The sequence below is a fragment of the Leuciscus leuciscus genome (assembly GCF_965113295.1).
Source record: "Leuciscus leuciscus genome assembly, chromosome: 17".
In the NCBI taxonomy this organism is placed as follows: Eukaryota; Metazoa; Chordata; class Actinopteri; order Cypriniformes; family Leuciscidae; genus Leuciscus; species Leuciscus leuciscus.
Genome location: NC_138741.1, coordinates 20,492,678 through 20,511,189, shown reverse-complemented (window position 1 = coordinate 20,511,189; position 18,512 = coordinate 20,492,678). Strand labels below are relative to the sequence as shown.

Genomic DNA, 18,512 nt, shown 5'->3' with positions numbered 1-18,512 from the left:
AAAAGAATGTCTTGCAGCATGCAACATGACAAAGAAATTTTCCTGTACTGCAGGAACTGCACAAACACCAGGAACTGGTAAATAAATGTAAAAAATAAGCATAGTTCAAAGATATTACATTATTGTGACAGATGATAGCTGAAGCTTTATTTTAACCCCGCAACACTGAATGTGGGTAAGTCTCATAAAAAAAGCAACATTGAGCAAAAAGCTGAGAAAATTGCGTTTTTGTCAAAGACTACATCCAGATCGGAGTTAGAACGATGATCAATACATAAATGGAGTAGATCGAGTCCATCCCTAATGCTAAGTTGCACAGTCCTGTAGCTCGTCCTAGGTCGACTTTTCATTAAATAACATTAGGCAATTTTGATTTATTATGCTTTTTTTTAATGTTGATGATCGCGTTATTTTACATGCATCTGCTTAGGCTACATATGATATCGCTTGTTCCCTTACGAGAACGGTTCTCTCGTATTGCGTTGCAAATGCTATGGGAAAACTCCTTTTCTCAAGAATATTGAAGCCTTTATTTTAAAACGCAGTGCAGCTGCACAGCGAGCACATCACAGCTGGCTAAAGCGTGCTGATTGGCTGTGCTGCGGCAACTGCACAAACCTATAGCGAATCAGCAATGACGCGCAATCCAATCAGAGCGCTTGCCACCTTGCTAGCCTCGAGCGCGCCAAAATGGGCGTGGCTGAAGGGTATAAATTCAGAGAAAATTCGCCATTGGATAGATTTAATCTCCTTCAGCTCAGAGACTCACCTCGTTGCTGACCTTCTCCGGATAGAAAGCCTTCTCGCCGTCGAATCAGCCCTTCAGCGGAACTGCTTCAGCGCCTGGCACTTTCCTCGCCGTCAGCTGATCGCCGTTTCCCTGTAGCATCCGACGAGTATATCCTTTACGAGCTTCTTTCTAAAAGAGCAGAGCGCGTTGTTACAAATGCCGCTCCCCATCTGTGAGACCTGCGGGATTCCCCTGCATGTGTCTGACAGACAAACTCTTGTGCTGAGGCAACGCTCACTCAAGGCGGCTGTCATTCCTGCGACAGTACGCCTGTTTCAGCGCTCCGAGCAGATGATCCACGAGCGCAGAGATTTGACCGCGTGTACGCCGGGCCAGTCCCTGGGTGCCTCGCCCACACAAGGATCTGACACTTCTCCTGTGCTATTCGTCAAGAGCGATCAATGCCCTTCTCTCGAAGCGGCTGGACTCGTCTCTTTCAGTGGATCGGTGGAGGAGTTTGATGACGCAGTTTCCGTGGCGGCATCTGAGGGTGAGGATTGGTCGGGCTCCGCGGACCCCGCCCCTCCCTCTCAGTCTGAACAAGTCGACACCAGAGCGAGCATTGACGCCGAGCATCTGCGTGTCATTACTCGCGCTGTCGACGAGCTGGGTCTTGACTGGCTTCCACCAGAAGAGCCCACTAGAAGCCGCCTCGACAAGTGGTTCTTTCCGGGGCGCCAACAGGCCCCTCGCCAGCGTGCCGCTCCATTCTTCCCAGAGGTCCACGATGAGCTCACGAAATCCTGCCGCGCGCCCTTTTCAGAGTGAACGCGCTCTACTGCCTCTTCCACGCTCTCATCCGTTGACGGCGCTGAAGAAAAGGGTTACGTGAAGCTCCCACCACTGGAGGAAGCGGTCGCCGCCCATTTGTGTCCTCCCACTGCAGGCAGTTGGAGAACAAAGGCCACGCACCCATCCAAGTCGTGCAGGACTTCTTCTGCACTCGCTGACCGTGCATACGCCGCAGCCGGCCAGGCCGCCTCTGCACTACACACCATGGCGATTTTTCAGGTGTTCCAAGCAAAGCTCCTCCGTGCTATGAATGAGTCAGGACCTGATCCAGACGCCTTCAGAGACCTCCGCAGCGCCACAGACCTGGCCCTGCGGGCGACTAAGACCACCGCTCAGGCCATTGGCCGTAACATGGCCAGCTTGGTGGTGCTGGAGCGCCACTTGTGGCTTAACCTGACAGAGATCAGGGATGCGGACAGGACCGCCTTCCTCGACTTGCCAGTCTCCACTACAGGTCTCTTCGGCCCTTCCGTTAAGGGATTCGCGGAACGTTTCACCGAAGCCCAGAAGGCATCTAGTGCTATGAAGCACTTCCTTCCAAAGCGCTCCAGCTCTGCTTCACGGCGCCCCAAGAGCACGCCGCAGCCAGCGAAACCAGCGCCTCTGGTCCACCAGCCCCGCCCAGCGGCTGACACCAGCCAACGCTTCAAGCCAGCGAAATGTTAACCACTTCCCAAACGCCAGGGCCCTCGGCCAAAGCTCACGCTGGATCACGAGCCTAAAAAGCCGTCCTAGCCGGCGGAAAGAGGGGGCCATGTCCCACTGCGGCCAGACCACCCCCGAAGATCGCTCGAGTGCCTCTCACAGCCCCCTCTTCAGTTCAGGCAGCTGGAGTTGTGTTAACTGCAGATCACGGGCCCATCATTCGTCACGCACCCCTGCACCCAAACGCTGTTTTAACAGCGACCCACACAGAGCACAAATCGAGCAAATTTCTTCATACAAACATCTTTCAGGTTGGGCCCCCGAGTCTGGGCGCTCCGCCTTCAGATATAATCCAGCCACTGGCTTATCGGGCTTTGGCTTGGCAAGCCATCCCCAAAGTGTCAGATTGGGTGATGAATATCATAAAGCAAGGTTACTTGCTTCAGTTTGCCCGCAGACCCCCGCGCTTTCGCGCTATAATTTACACCACGGTAAGGAGCACTGTATCTCATGTCCTCCGCTCCGAAGTGTCGAGTCTGCTGGCAAAAGGGGCTATCGAGAAGGTTCCCGTGTCACAAAGTGAGTCGGGCTTCTACAGCCGTTATTTTCTCGTTCAGAAGAAAGACGGTGGCCTGAGACCCATTGTAGATCTCAGACACCTGAACAAGGCCCTCTTGGTACAGCCATTCAGGACGCTCACGACCAGACACATCCTGGCGCAGATTCACCCGGGAGACTGGTTCTTTTCAGTAGATCTGAAAGACGCTTACTTTCACATTCAAGTGAACCCCCGTCATAGGCCATTCTTGAGATTCGCCTTCGAGGGGCAAGCATATCAATACACAGTCCTACCATTCGGACTGTCTCTAGCGCCTCGTACATTCACGAAGTGTATGGAGTCCCATACACTCAAGTCCCCCCTGAGACAGCAGGGAATGCGTATCCTGAACTACCTCGACGACTGGCTCATACTGACTCAGTCGGAGGCGGAGTCCCATACTCACAAAGCCTGGCTCCTCGGCCATCTAGACCGTCTTGGGCTCAGGATAAACTTTTCCAAGAGTATACTGTCCCCCAGCCAACGAATCACGTTCCTGGGAACAGTTCTCGACTCTGTGCATATGAGAGCATGGCCCACGCCAGACTGAGCTCTCTCAATTCAGCGGCTCGCCGCGTCGTTCAAAGTGGGCTCCCTCATGCCCCTCAGAACGTTTCAAAGGGTTCTAGGCCTTATGGCCTCTACTCCAACTAGGCCTACTGCGTATGCGCCCCCTTTAGCTATGGCTAAAGCCTCAAGTTCCAGCCCATGCGTGGCGCTCGGGCCTCTTACGCATCAGGGTAAACCAGCGCTGTACCAAAGCCCTGGCCCCCTGGAATGACACCAGCAGGGTGTGAGCATGGGTCTGGTTTCAAAGAGGAAGGCTATCTCAACAGACGCTTCCAACCTCGGTTGGGGAGCCCTGTATGAGGGCAGGCCTGCCTCCGGCCTCTGGAAGAGCTCGGAGAAACACCTACACATCAACTGCCTCGAACTAAGAGCAGTTTTTCTAGCCCTAAAAGCCTTCCTTCCACACCTGGCGGGACACCACGTCTTGGTCCGAACGGACAACATGGCGGTGGTGTCCTACATAAATCGCCAGGGCGGCCTCGAACGGATCAGGGACACCCAGTGCGCAGTCCTCCTTGTAGCCCCCCCTGGCGAACCCAGTTTTGGTTCCCAGAGCTGATGCAGCTGTCCACGACAGCTCCATGGCCGATCCCGCTAAGGAGCGATCTCCTCACGCAGACGAACAGGACAATCTGGCACCCCCGTCCCGACTTGTGGGCCCTCCATGCATGGCCCCTCAACGGGTACCCCAGGACCTCCCTGAGTCCGAAATACTATAATGGAGGCTAGAGCTCCGTCTACTAGACGCCTCTACCACCTCAAATGGTCAGTGTTCTCCAGCTGGTGTCTGGCTCGGAACCTAGACCCACATAACTGTGAAGTACCAATGGTACTTACATTTCTTCAAGAGCTTTTGGATGCGGGTCGCTCCCCCTCCACGCTCAAAGTGTATGTGGCAGCCATAGCGGCTTTTCACTCACCGGTGGCTGGCTCCTCTCTGGGTAAAAGTGACCTGATCGTTCGCTTCCTAAAAGGAGCCAGAAGGCTTAACCCGCCTCAGCCACCTTCAGTGCCTGCTTGGGACCTATCCACGGTCCTGCGGAGCCTCAAGGGACCTCCCTTCGAGCCGCTCCAATTGGCTGACCTAAAGCCCCTCTCTCTTTAAACCGCTCTGCTGTTAGCACTAGCGTCAGTCAAAAGAGTTGGGACCTACAAGCGCTCTCTACGAGCACTTCCTGTCTTGAGTTCGGGCCCAATGACTCCAAAGTCGTCCTTAAACCAAGACACGGATATGTACTGAAGGCGCTCTCAACCCCATTCAGAGCCCAGGTTATTTCCCTATCGGAAGACGATAGTGACGCATACATGCTCTGCCCAGTTAGGGCTTTGAGAATTCATCTGGAGCGTTCTGCCTCATTCAGACAGTCAGAACAGCTCTTTGTCTGTTTCGGGGACCGCACCAAAGGGTCTCCGGTCACGAAACTCAGACCATCTAGATGGATAGTAGACGCTATCTCTCTGGCCTACACTTCTACGGGCCTTCCGTGCCCCATAGGTGTAAGAGCCCACTCCACAAGAGGTATGGCTTCCTCTTGTGCATGGTCCAGTGGAGTCCCCATAGAGGACATTTGTGCGGCGGCCGGCTGGTCTGCTCCGTCCACATTTGCAAGGTTTTATAACTTATAGGTTCCCGCCTTACAGGCACGAGTCCTCTCCATCTAGGATCCTGGCTCTTGTGACCCAGACCTATATACCCGAGGCTCCCCCCGTGGTGGCCCTTTGTACTTTGTTATATGCAGTACATTTTACTCTGAGACCGGCACTCCCGGTCTATTTTATAACTTAGAGGTTCCAGCCTTACAGGCACGAGTCCTCTCCATCCAGGACCCTGGCTCTTGTGACCCAGATCTTTATATTTACCAGGGCTCCCCCCGTGGTGGCCCTCTGTACTTGCTATTGCAGCGCATGTCATTCTAAGGCCCGACACTTCCGGTCCATTATGATTGAGACTACTCTGTTATAAGCTCCTGGACATCTCCAAGAGTTTTCCCATAGCGTTTGCAATGCAATACTCATTCCCTTATCTCTAAGGGAACCGAGGTTACGTGAGTAACCGAGTACGTTTCTGCATCTTTTTCGCCTGTGTTGATCCATAGATTCTGTACTCTTTCAGAAAATGTGTAATAGCGCCCCCTACCATATAACAGTGAAAACACGGAAAGCTGGAAATGTCCGTCAATGGTGGGGAAGCGTAATATATACTATAACTAAATTACGGAAATAATTAGTAAGTATCCACACACTCTTTTTTATAGACTAAACAAGGGAACCAGAGACATTTACTGGGAAAAAAAATAGCAATGACATAATGGCATTTCAATGTTTTTTTTCTCCTTACAATGAATCATTACCAAAGCTGGAAAAATATCAACTCAAGACTTTACAGGTCTCTCAGGAAATGTTGATGAGACACTCATGATAAGAAAGCTGCTTAAAGGGGTCATATGACGGTTCTAAAAATTGGTTTAATGCAATGTGTTTATGCGGTTTTAGGTTTAAAAAAAGTCATTATTTTACACATACCGTAAATTATTGTTGCTCCTTTGTGCCCTGCCCAGTGTTGCCAGATTGGAAATGTCCAAGTATTGTACCAGAAGCTCAAAACTATCGTATTTGGAAGAAAATTATTGTACACGAGTCAAACGTACAGAATACAGCTAACGTTATAGACCAGCAACTTTTTGACACGACCTGAAAATTACTTTATTGCTAAACTATTGACTTCATCTTAGAAAAAACTGACCTAAGCGCCTCGGCAGGAACGGAAGCTGGCTTCTCTCAGCTGCAAGGAGCGTCAAATCCATCGGCGTCGCGTTTTGGGCGTTTTGAGCGAGCAGAGCGTCAATCAGAAAGTTGAAAATAGCTCAACTTTATGGTAATGTGCTATGACGCGGTTCAGCGGCAAGCAGCGGCAAAACGCCAGCAACCAATCGGAATATAGACGTCCTTCGCGCTAGCTGATTCCGGAGAAACATACGATGTAAACTTTCGTTCCTACCAAAACATTAGTTCCGAGAAAAAATTATTAATTGCACAGTTTAACCATCATAGAGTGAAAGTTTATCATTTGCATGTGTTTTTAAGTCCTGTTAGTTTAACAGGGCGCGCTAGACAGGGCATATAAGAACGAGCAGAGAGAGAGAGAGAGAGAGCCCCGGCCGCGCGCGCGCACTCACCTTCACCGTCTTCAAACCTTCAAACAACACGTCTTGCTCTCTCTCCCTCGTGCATATTAATCAAAATCAATTGATACGATATCGGGGGGAAAAAAACTCTCCAGTGCTGAAATGTTTGTGTTGTCAAATCTTGTGCGATTTCCTAAACTGCCGAATGTATTGCTTGTTTTTTCTGTTTACATTGTTTACATTGGGGATATTTAATTTAATTTTATCAATCAATAAATTCCTCTTGAAACAAACTTTGTTGTATTATTTTAATTTAATACTGTGAAGCTGCTTTGATACAATCTGTATTGTGAAAAGCGCTATACAAATAAACTTGACTTGACTTGACATTTCATGGTGTGACACTTCTCTTCTCCCATGATCGAACATAGAATGCTGCTAGTGCTACGTCAGAGCAGAGCGGCCAAAGCGTCAACAAGCTTACTTTTTGACAAGCGTCTTTGACAGGGTGGCCAGAGCTTCAGACTTGCAGCTCAAGTCGGCGACGGTGTGTACGTACAGCAGCAAAAAAAAAAAAAAAAGGTTGCCAACCACCGCCAGCATTTTTTATCATTTCCACAAAAATGTCATTGCCCCCTGAATATTTTGTTTTATAAATATCTGAAATTGCAATATATATTGGACATTTCCGTCAATGGCGGAGAAAGAGTTAAGAATTATTAGCCTTTGCTGTTTCAAGGAATTGAATTGAATCAAATATTTTTATTGTCACTTAAAAATCAACAAATGGTACGGTACAAAACAAACACTGAAATAAAAGAAAAAGACAGGTACATCATAGGGGGACAGTGTTACACTTTATATATAATTTTGCACCTTGTCAAATATCTTCACTCAAGGCAAGTCTTCGGTCAAAAGTGGTGGCCTTTTCTTTACATTATTTTTCAAAAATGTATAAATAATATATGATGGTTCTACAGCATACTGACATATAAAATAATGACACTGGCATTTCAAATTTACAATAATATAAGATATAGTGTTGCCAGGGACCAGCCTGTTGAACAAATGTGGAGGATGACTCTGTATTACCAGGTGCACACAGTACGTTGCAGTCACAGAATCCAACACAGTCTTTCTGTTTTTATCTTTTTTCTGACTTTTTTCATCAGCATATTCTTGTATTTCTAAATGATTAACAATTAGAGAACTTGCTGAGGGTATGTCTTAAAATCAAATGTGGCTAAAGTAAATACATTTTGAAATAAAGCCTTTCTCTACCAGGTAATGAAACTGGTGCCACTTTGGAATTACATACATTAAAAGGAGATGATATGCAGGAGACCATAAAAAAGTGGTTAAGTAGGAAAATAATGTGCAGACACTATTTAAAAGATTGCATTAAAGTGCATTTTCTCTTTGTTTCAAATCCTTGTCACTCCAGAAAATAACTAAATAAATCTTTGGATCTGGATTCCCCCCCAACTCAATTGTTTTCATGGTAAGTGCAGTGAAAAGCCCTATTCACACATGCTATAGTTCTCTGCAGCCTTCAGTCAGAAATGTTCCCTATTAATGGAAACTATTGTATATATTAACAGGTTGGTGATATCATGTACAACACAGTGAGGTCATTCATCTCAGAGAGTAAAGTAACAATTCAAGTGATCAAGATCTACAAAAAAAGCATCTGTGTCCAGTAAACAATCTACTAAATATACTATTAGCAAACAATTTCTGCTATTAATTCAAACCTCAAAAATGAGGCAGTCTTTATAAGCATCTAAGAAAAAATAATACACCCTCTCAAAAATAACAGGGTTCGTGAGAAATGTATAAAAATATATATCATATTGAACCAAAGAAAAAGGCACCATGAGAAGTCCCCTGGCAAAATGTCAGTCTAATCACCAGGTAAGAAAAGGAAGACAAGCTTCTACATCCAACAGAATGTTAAGGCGAAGTTCAGTTTTAGAAATATTGTTTAAGCCACAGAGGCTACTTTGTCACAATCAAGAGTGTGATTTTGTTGTGAAATGTTGACGTCCTTTTCCGGAGGAGAATCTCCCTCCCCCGTCGTCCTGTTCCAGCAAGGCAGGGTGGCCAAAAACAGAAACAAACCAGACACTAAAACACAAGTGCCACTGAAGTAGAACGCCAGGTCATATGACTGAGTCCAGTCGAAGAACCAACCTATAAGAAAAGAAAATGGAGACAACATCAGTAAAATAGCAGGGTTGTTTGAAAACACCCTGCGGTGAGATATCACTCCATTTGTGGAGCCAACAAGGGAAATATATTTATATACATCTATTTTTTTTTATTCTTGAAAGCATTTGTCTTTATTTTTAACTGCACTGGAGTTGATACGATTCTTCTTCTTACCTACAACAGGTGGCCCAAGCGTGATTCCAAACCCTCCGAAGCACATGAGAATGCCATGAGCGTGACTGAGTCGTTCCATGCCCACCATCTTGGTAGTGATGTAGGACGTGATAGACCAATTTCCTGAGAAAAATCCAACCATGGCCGACAGAACTTGCAGACCCAGGTAGCTCTTAAAAACTGGGATGAGCAGCAGAGTCAAACCTGTGCCTATCAGCGTCAGGGCGTACAGGTACAGGCTGTTCACCCATTGCATGTCTGCCAGCACACCCAAGACCAGCTTACCGATGCCGGTTGTCAATGCAACGATTGAGACGAGAGGTATTAGTGCAATCCCATCAATAAGCCCCTCGCTCTGAGCTACGTCCTCCATGAAGAGAACAGGTGGGAACGCCCCTAAGCTGAACAAGAAGATGGCGATGCAGAAAGCCATGAAGACACGGTCCTGTAGGAGCTCTATAGTCTTGCACAGGTACCGTCTATAGGGACGCATCCGCTTCTTAATGGCTCGTGCTACTATTGAACAGGATGATATCCCGCCATTTCTTTCCCCTTCACTCTCTTGCAGCTCTGTGGGTTCCATGGTGATCAACAGCTTCATGGCGGCTATGTTATTGGCTGAGCCGGGTGTGGTTTTGAGATCCAAGAAAGAGTCGATGATAATGGCAGTAGGTTTGGTGTAGAGTGGTTCTGGATCCTCTGTATGCTGTAGAGCAGCTCTCTGTTTTAAGTAGTAACCAGGTAAGTTCATAGGTCGCATTGGCCCAGCACATGCCATCAGGTTGAGCGCCAGTGCTCCAATGATAAGCAGGCAGCCCTCCAATCCAAACAACTCAATGAGCTCATTCTGGAGTGTGGCGTAAATGAACCCGCCCGCACTTGTACCTGAGAAAGAGGAAAATAATCATTATCTGTCCCATTTTGAAAAATAATTTTAAGGAAGAACATAAACATACATAATCTATACAGGTAATAAAACAAAATTTTTTTTGCTATCTGCTCCATATCTAATGAAAGTTCAATAACCTAAATAAATAATGAATTGTTTTCACTAAATTTGCCAAAGCAAAAAATGCTTATGACAGTTAATCAATATAAACTAAGGTATCAATATAATATCATAATATAAAGGTTCTTGAGGATGTCCTCCCTACTATTGTTTTCCCTCATCAAATAGGGTTTATAAGGTATTGCCAATCCTTTTTCAATTTCTGCCATTTACTTAATGTCAGAGTGGGGTGGGAGTTCCTTGTCTTATTTTTGGAAAAATTTAGATTTTTTTTTCTTGGATTACATTTAGTGCTCCCTCCGCAGTAGTCCTGACTAATAGTTTGTACTATAGACCATTTAATTTGTACTGTGGCACTCGACAGGGCTGTCCTTTAAACCCAATTTTATTCACTTTAGCCATTGAGCCTTTAGCAATTGCCCTACGCGAAAGACAGCAGATTATTGGAATTATCCAGGGTGATGTTGAGCATAAGATTACTTTATATGCAGACGATCTATTGCTTTTCATTTCTAATCCTCAGACTTCTTTGCCCACTGCCCTGTTCTTGCTTGAGAATTGTGGTCAATTTTATCATTACATGCTTAATCTGCACAAGAGTGAATTTTTTTTTTTCTCGTCCAATTAAGGTAGCTAAGCAATTACAGTATTCAAATATACAATTTAAGCCAGTAAAATGTACATTTACCTTGCTTTTTTATCACTGGGTGCATTCATTCTTTTAAGATGGTATTGCTCCCTAAATTCCTTTACCTTTTTCAGTGCTTACCTTAATTTATCCCTGTCATTTAAAAAAAACGAATCGCTATTATTTCTAGTTATATTTGGAATGGTAAGCATCCCTGTCTGTGTAAAGCATTGCTTCGGAGGTCTGGCATTAACTAACTTTAAGTTTTACTATTGGGCAGCCAACATACGAAACACTGTATTGGTGGCACTATCACTTCTTGCCTAATAAAGATCATAGATCATCCTGGTTGGATATGGAAATTCGTGCTAAGCAAATCTCCCTTCCAGCACTTCTTGCTGCTAGACTACAACTAATTTCCAATATTCCTGCTGATTGCCCTGTAGTGAAACACTCAGTGAGGATTTGGAGCCAGGTGAGAAAATCATTTGGCTTTCAGGATTTCTCTCTTTTTAGCACTATTGCTCGTATTCACTTTTTTCGCCCTCGATCTCGATGCAGGATGGATCAATAAAGAGTTGGTCTGACAATGGGATAAAATGTTTCAAAGACTTATTTACTGACAATTAATTTCCTCCCTTTGAACAGGGGATTGTTGAATCTGATTTGTATTGAAAAACAAAAAATAAATAAAAACTTGGAGAGAGAAAATATCATAATACATTCCATTCCATTCCAAAGTGAAGTCACATTGAAAGAGAGAATTTAAAGGCCACACCTGTGGTAACAATGCCCAGGGCTAGGCCACGCCTCTTGTCAAAGTACTGGCAGGTTATGGTCAATGTGGCAGCATACACAAGTCCGCAGCCCATGCCTTAAACACAGAAACACAAATGTAACATTTCACAACTTTATTTACACATTTGCTGTTTCACATTTCTCTGTAACTATAAATTTAATGTCAATCTCAAAAACCATACATTATGAATATACACACACACACACACACACAAACTAAAGGCCTTGTCTGTACTTCTCTCCAGTGAGGATAGGCTAGGGTGTAGGTAATGATGGAGTTGACGAATCAGTCAATAGTGCTACATTTTATATAATTTCCTATATTATGTACTTCTGATTGAAGGGAAAAAAGAGGTGAATATACCTCAACAACAGGATGAAAACAATCGTATGACTGATTGATTGATAGATTGACTGCTGTATGTAAAGTAACTCCACTGAACTGAATATGCAATGGTATTTGTGTAATACATTTCTGTGTGTGTGTTGAGGAGGGGTTGGGACCGTAAACAGTGAAGGTACATGGTTTTAAATGATAAACTGTCAGGGAATAACAATTAAAAGCAACCCTGTCACAAATATTCTAACATATTCATCTGACATATGCAAACTATTTAGCACTTACTGACAATCATGCACACAAACACATACTATCACTCTCTACTAATGCAGGGCATTCACACATAGATTCACATGTTCATACAAGATATTCATGAAGCTTTGAAGGTCAAAAAACAGACTCAAACACATGTGTTCTAAATACCAGCAAAGTGCTATTTAATGAACACTAATGATGCTTTTAGTTTCTTACCCACAACAATGCCGTAGGAGAAGATGAGGAAAGAGACGCTCGGAGCAAAAGCGCTCAGCATCAGACCGCCGGCCACCATCACACCGCTGAAGACAGTAACGGGCCGTGCACCGAAATTATCCACACAGACACTGCACACCGGGCCTACAAAGAGAGACACAGGAACAGCATCTTACTGAATGCAAACAACACAGAAGAATCTGATAAAGGATCTAGAAGAAAAATAATGCACACCACAATCTGGACAATTTACCAAACAATGAAAAACCCATTGGAGTTAGGCTGCTGTGTTGTAGCAGCACAGTACAGAAATGCCTTTGCCTTCCACATAGACCTATGTACAATATTATTTTTTCACTTTTAAGTCTTTTTATTTGATCTTGAATTATTGCATGTAGTTTATTTACCTCACAGTTATTTTAATTATGCACTATTTTCAGTGTGTCAGATAAGGCACCGATGCATAGGCAACACAAATGCACATCATTTGTCTTGCCAATAAAAGCTTAATCTGAAAACGAAATTATTGGTACCATGTTATAAGACCCCTCAGAAAACAAACAGCCCTTCTGTTCTATTTATGTGTAAAGGGGACCCTCATTCCAACTGTCTTAACATATACCTAAATAGACACTGTCAAACTTCAGTGATGAAGAGAACGTGTTTGTCTATCTATGATTAGAAATAACAAATGACCCAGTAGTGAGTTGCTCCTAATATGGCTAAAATGCCTGGACCCGGAAGAGCATCTAGTGAGAACATTGTGTGTTTGTGCCACCCAGACTAAATAATTTCCCTGTCTTTATTTTGATGGCTCATTAAGTTCTTTACTGTCTGGTATGGGATACTTTATATCCCCTAACATCACTGCCAAATGCCCTCAAACACATTTAAGATTACTCAACACCAGCCATTACTCAACACTCATTTCAGACAAAGTAGAGCTCTACATACTGACCAGCTTTATCAGTATGAATGGACAACTCAAAGCCGAATCAGAACCCATAATAACCAATATTCTATCAAACAAAATGAGAAATTAAACTATATAATAGCCAATAGAACCAGTGGAGATGGCAACTACCTGCTCTGTTTTCTCCACAGCTCTTTCCCAGAGTATGTCTAATCAGGAATTATTCAGATACTGATGAGTACTGATGTGATGTGTGTGTGTTTCACAGGCCAGAAACAACTCTCCTTTTCTGAATCAGCATGACCAGGGCACACAACAACATGCTAATGCTCTCAAATACACACCCATGTCCCTGCCAGTTCTGTCCAGTCATGATTCATGACTTTCCTTGTCGTGACGATAGATTACACAACTATGTCTGTAAACAAAACCTGACACCTCCAAAACACGCACAGACACATTTACAGACGTGCATTCTGCCTGTGTGAACTTTTACTGTAGCTCATGAAAGTTGAAAGAGGGCTGCCTTTCTTGTCTTCAGAAACACAATGTTATGTCCTAATCTCAGTAATCGCAAACTCTTCATTAACGGTTAAAGAAATGTATATGTTGCCTGCAAAAGTGCAAAACAAAGGGAAAAGAATGGTCATAATTGACAGCACATCTTAAAAGGCATAATTTGATAATCAGATTATGGCATTTACCATCTGGGGCTAACTTGCATGCTAACCAGCCAAACCTAGACTCCTTGACCATATTTCTAAGTTAAGTTTAGAAAGTGTTATTCTGGACTCATTGTCAATTTGACCCCTGCAACACAGACAGTAATGAATGACCTATGTAAAGAACTGCACTGTAAACAAGTAGATAATTACTCTATCTGTCAGCGTGTCTTCTCGTGGAACAAGGCATTAAAGAACTGAGTCAGCAGCATACTATGTGAATAAAGAGCAGTGCTGTATGTTTTAGTGTGTGGGATTTCTATGTCCGATTATACAAGAAACAGGTTTGATATTAGAAAAGAGCTGTATAGTTTATCTCATTCACCTTGTTTTCTACTAAAAAGAACATTAAAACAAAATGTTTTTACTTGTTTAAAGCATAAATCTAACAAAATGTAGAAAAAAAGAAAATAATATTTGCCAATAAGGCAAGGAAAAATTTAAGCAAAACTTACATTACACAATTTGGCTTGCAATGTTTGTTTTGTTTGTTTTTTCAGCATGTGTGATCATGTGCATTAACCGTAAAGGGACTCTTTCTGTTTGCACGTGCTGCTTTTTATTAGGAAATCTGCACACTTTCTTTATCTCAGTCTCTCTCACACACACTGGTTTCCATGTTTTATGGGGCCTTTCCATAGACATAACGCTTTTTATACTGTACAAACTGTATAGTCTATCCCCTAACCCTACCCATCATAGAAAACTTTCTGCATTTTTACAAAAAAAAATAACATTTCATATGGTTTATAAGCTGTTTTCCTCATGGGGACCAACAAAAAATGTCCCCACAAGGTAAAAAATAATTGGTATTACTATCCTTGTGGGAAATTTGGACCCCATAACGTAAGGAATACAAGGTACACACACACAAGAGAGAAATGATCATTACTCACTGGTGATGAGCGCCATACCAGACACCATGGATCCGACCCAAGCCGTCATGCCTTTTCCTTCCTGGAAGGCACTGAGCCACTCGGGGTACAACACCCCAACGGACTGGGGGGATCCTGATGACAGGAACTGGGCCATGAAGGAGGCCACCACAATAATCCATCCCCATCCACCATCTAAAGCACCCTCACCCTTTACAGCACCCATTCTCAGCACTGATCTTACGCTGACTACACTTGACACGGGGGTCTGCAGAAAGAAAGGGTGAAACATGATAATAGGAAGCTCACACGTCAGGCAGTGACAGCAGTGTGACATGCTATAATTTATGCACAACTAATTTAAATATCATTCTTGCAGAAATGCTATATGTAATTATATTTAATTTGCAATGCTCTATTTAATCTTGACACACAAATAACTATTTAGGTTTAACTTGACAAAAAGCAACAATGTGATTAAAAGTGAAATTTTTAAATGTTAAATGGCAAGTTACTGCACCTACAATGTTCACTTTTGCATCAAATCAGTATTGTTTCCGTGCATGTTATTGGTCAACTCACACAAGATGTGGAAAAAGCTGTGGCACTTACGACAGGTGGAGGATGTTGCTCTTGCTTGCCGAGAGCGGTGTGCTGAACCGCTCGTGCCTGGTAGACCAGGCCAGTCTCACGTACTTCTCTGCTGAATACCTTCTCGAGATCAGCAACGCACGCCGCCTAGTTTTAAACGCTTCTGGACACAGACCACACCTCGAAGGTGGAGAGACCACTAAGCGCACTGCCTTCTTATCGCCCAGTTTTCTTTTAGTTACGTCCATAACATAGATGACATCCCGCAGTCGCGAGGAGAACTGGTGTCGTTTGGAGCGCGCGGATGCATCTTTCTCTCCAGCGCGCGCAGAACGGTGCCAACGGAAGCGTGCTGAAGTTTCTCATTTTCTCAACATGCGCTCTTGTTCTATCCTGTGAAATAAAGAACCGGTTTGAAGCTGTTTTCACCGGTCAAACTTGTGAAATCAAATGGATCAACTGTGCGATCAACTGGAAAGAAGAGCGATTGCGTCCGTCTCTGTTGCTTTTGCATTCTAGTATTTTATATTGCGTCACAGGAAAACTGTACTGTTGCTTTAAAATGCTGGTATAATAATAATTATTATGCAAATACATATTTTAAAATTTTAAATAAAAAAATACAATAAAATCATAATTAATCATAATTATGTATTAATATAGCATAGCTTCAAAATGATTAAATTACGTATTCTATGCTGAAAGTGACACATCAGCTCCTTGTTTATGAACTATACAACTGAGACCCTGTGGACATATATCACATACAGTTCACATACATATTCTGCATTTTTCATATGACAGAAAACTAGGCTATAGCCTAAAGGACACATTTTTGAGTAAATATTTGGACATTTGAAATCATGTCAAGGTTATGTCTAATGAACAAATTAGTGTCTAAAGGTTTTTAAAAAAATAATTTGTATTTATTTATATTATTCAGGTTATGCATCTCTGAAGTAATGTGCACATTTTAAAATAAAAATCCCAATACCTGCATCAGCTTGTGTGAACACACAATTTTTTTTCATTGGAATCTATAGGTGTTTGGCGTCACAAAAGGCTTCAACCACTAAGTTACTATAATTCACTTATTTAAAGGCTACATATAATTAAATATCGGTGTCCTTGTTACACGTTACATGTATTTACTATAGTAACTAATAACTAAAAATATGGGATAATTACATGAAACTAAACCAAACCCTAACCCTATAGTAAGTACATGTAGTTAATTAATAGGCTATTACTTATTGTATAATTACACTGTAACAGAGACACATAACCGAAAGATCTGTTTGATGTCAGAGCTGAAGTTATTGAAGGACATTTTTAGATTGTGCCCCAGATCAAACTTCATAGGACTAGACTTCTGTTAGGCCTAGATTAAAAACTTCTTCCCACCCTTCTGTCTCTCCTCTCTGTCTGGGTGGTCAGCTGAACTTTTGTGCTGGGTGAGTGCGTGAGGGTCAGACGGCTTGGGCTTTAAGCCCACCGAGATCCTGTTCCTGTCCAATGCTTGTACTCGTTCCCACACAGACATAAAACAAGAGAGTCTTCCCCCACCCTGACTCTGTAATCCCCTCTGACATGAAAAGAGAGGGAACAAAAAAGAAAGAACAGAACAGTTAATTGCATTTGCCTCATATCATCTTTTTGGACAACATCTCTTCTTATGCAGCGTGGCAGCCCGCAGAGATCTGGGAAGCCAATGGGATACTTCTGGAAGGAATACATGCTTGGCTCTAGATTACATTTGGTTTAAAAAGTAGAAAACAGAACTTGGCATGATGGACAGAGCAAGTTCATCTACGGTACCAGTCAAAAGTTTAAACACACCTTCCCAAGTCTTTATGACTATTTTGCACAGTTAAGAATTACAGCAAAGTCATCTGTGAAACAAGCATGCACATTAAACAGAGGCTAACTGTTTTGTTTTAAATTCTTTACCAAACAGTTCTAAACACTTGGCAATCTCTCAAAACTTCACAAGTAGCCACTTGAGATGCTTTTCCAACAAACATGAAGTAGTTCCCATGCATGCTGGGTGCTTCATTGTTTTCCCTTCACTCTCTAGCCCATTTTTTTTTCTATTTAATTAAAATGTGTGTTTCGTAAATAAATTCATACAAAAGCATCATTTATATTTGTCAACAAAACTAAAGGGCTTTAAGATCATAAGAAACTTTTGACTGATAGGTTACCGTCTTGATTCTCCATTTGTGCAAGAGGGTCAGAGCAGACTTGTGAAAAAGCTTTTGGTTTAATTTGCTGTAACGTTAAGTAATCCTGAATACCATTCTTATTAAGAGGTTGTTTTTTCTTTTAATTAGACCCATTTCAGAGGAAGTGTGCGTAATGAGAGCAGTCCATCAAATCTGTGCTGCAGAATTAGAGGAAATCTGGAAAACAAAAGCTGTGAGTGTGACATGATCTCCATGTTTACTACGAGCTTTCGCTTCCTCTAACAGGAGTGCTGACTCAAATGTTTTTTAAGTTGACTAGCATGGCAGGAGAACACAAACCTTGAGCGACCTCTGTGATATCCTGACACTCGCTTCCCTTTTCCCCCCTTGTCCTCTGTTTTTCACTTGCTGACACATACAGCATCTCCTGACGTTTACAGTCTTGCTTTGCCATTCCGTTCTCCTAAACAGGTCAGCAGCAAATCAAGCCAAAGTCAACTGAGGTCAGGGTAAGTCAATCTCTCCAAAGACTGATGCAGGACAGTGGAACTTGTAGCACTGCAGTAGAACTGCTTTAATTAGCATCTTCATCTTAACAAGCATCATATAAGTTTAACTAATACGTCAAATTACTTTCTATCAGGACCATTTTTCCCCTTTTAATTATTAAATACCAAATGACTGAACATTTTTTTGTCTTTTATGCCGATTCAGAATGCTCAAGTACTGATTGACATCAAACCAGAAATGTTACTCTTGCATTATCACTAATTTTATTAGTGTCTCTTAAATTAAAACAATTGATAATATGGGTGAAAAGATTTGGCAAATATCTTCCTCTTCCTTTAATGAACTTATTTGTCTATAACAACTTTTGACAGGCTCTCTGTGATTGTTACCAGAATTGTAATTATTATAATTATTTTGTATTAAGATTATTGACTTTAGCAAGGTTCTCTGTGATTGCTACCATAATTATTATTAGTATTACATACTTTTTATAAAAATCACATAATAAATGATTTATTTTATTATATATATTTTTTAATTGTACTATAATTATTATTGAGATTT

At 42.7% G+C, this 18,512-nt stretch overlaps 1 protein-coding gene across 2 annotated transcripts; it reads right to left on the bottom strand.

Annotated features, from left to right (window-relative positions):
- Positions 1-7,262: 7,262 nt before the first annotated feature.
- Positions 7,263-15,597, bottom strand: slc16a9a (solute carrier family 16 member 9a). 2 transcript variants are annotated; one of them, XM_082144131.1, is made up of 6 exons: positions 15,244-15,597; positions 14,683-14,929; positions 12,152-12,295; positions 11,321-11,416; positions 8,906-9,790; positions 7,263-8,713 (listed from the first exon to the last, which is right to left on the bottom strand). In XM_082144131.1, the coding sequence occupies exons 2-6, from the start codon at positions 14,885-14,887 to the stop codon at positions 8,505-8,507; spliced, it is 1,539 nt and encodes a 512-aa protein (XP_082000257.1). In that variant the 5' UTR covers positions 14,888-14,929; positions 15,244-15,597; the 3' UTR covers positions 7,263-8,504. The 2 variants fall into 2 exon arrangements, with proteins under 2 accessions (XP_082000257.1, XP_082000256.1); XM_082144130.1 differs by having other exon boundaries at positions 15,274-15,597.
- Between the last annotated feature and the right edge of the window lie 2,915 nt (positions 15,598-18,512).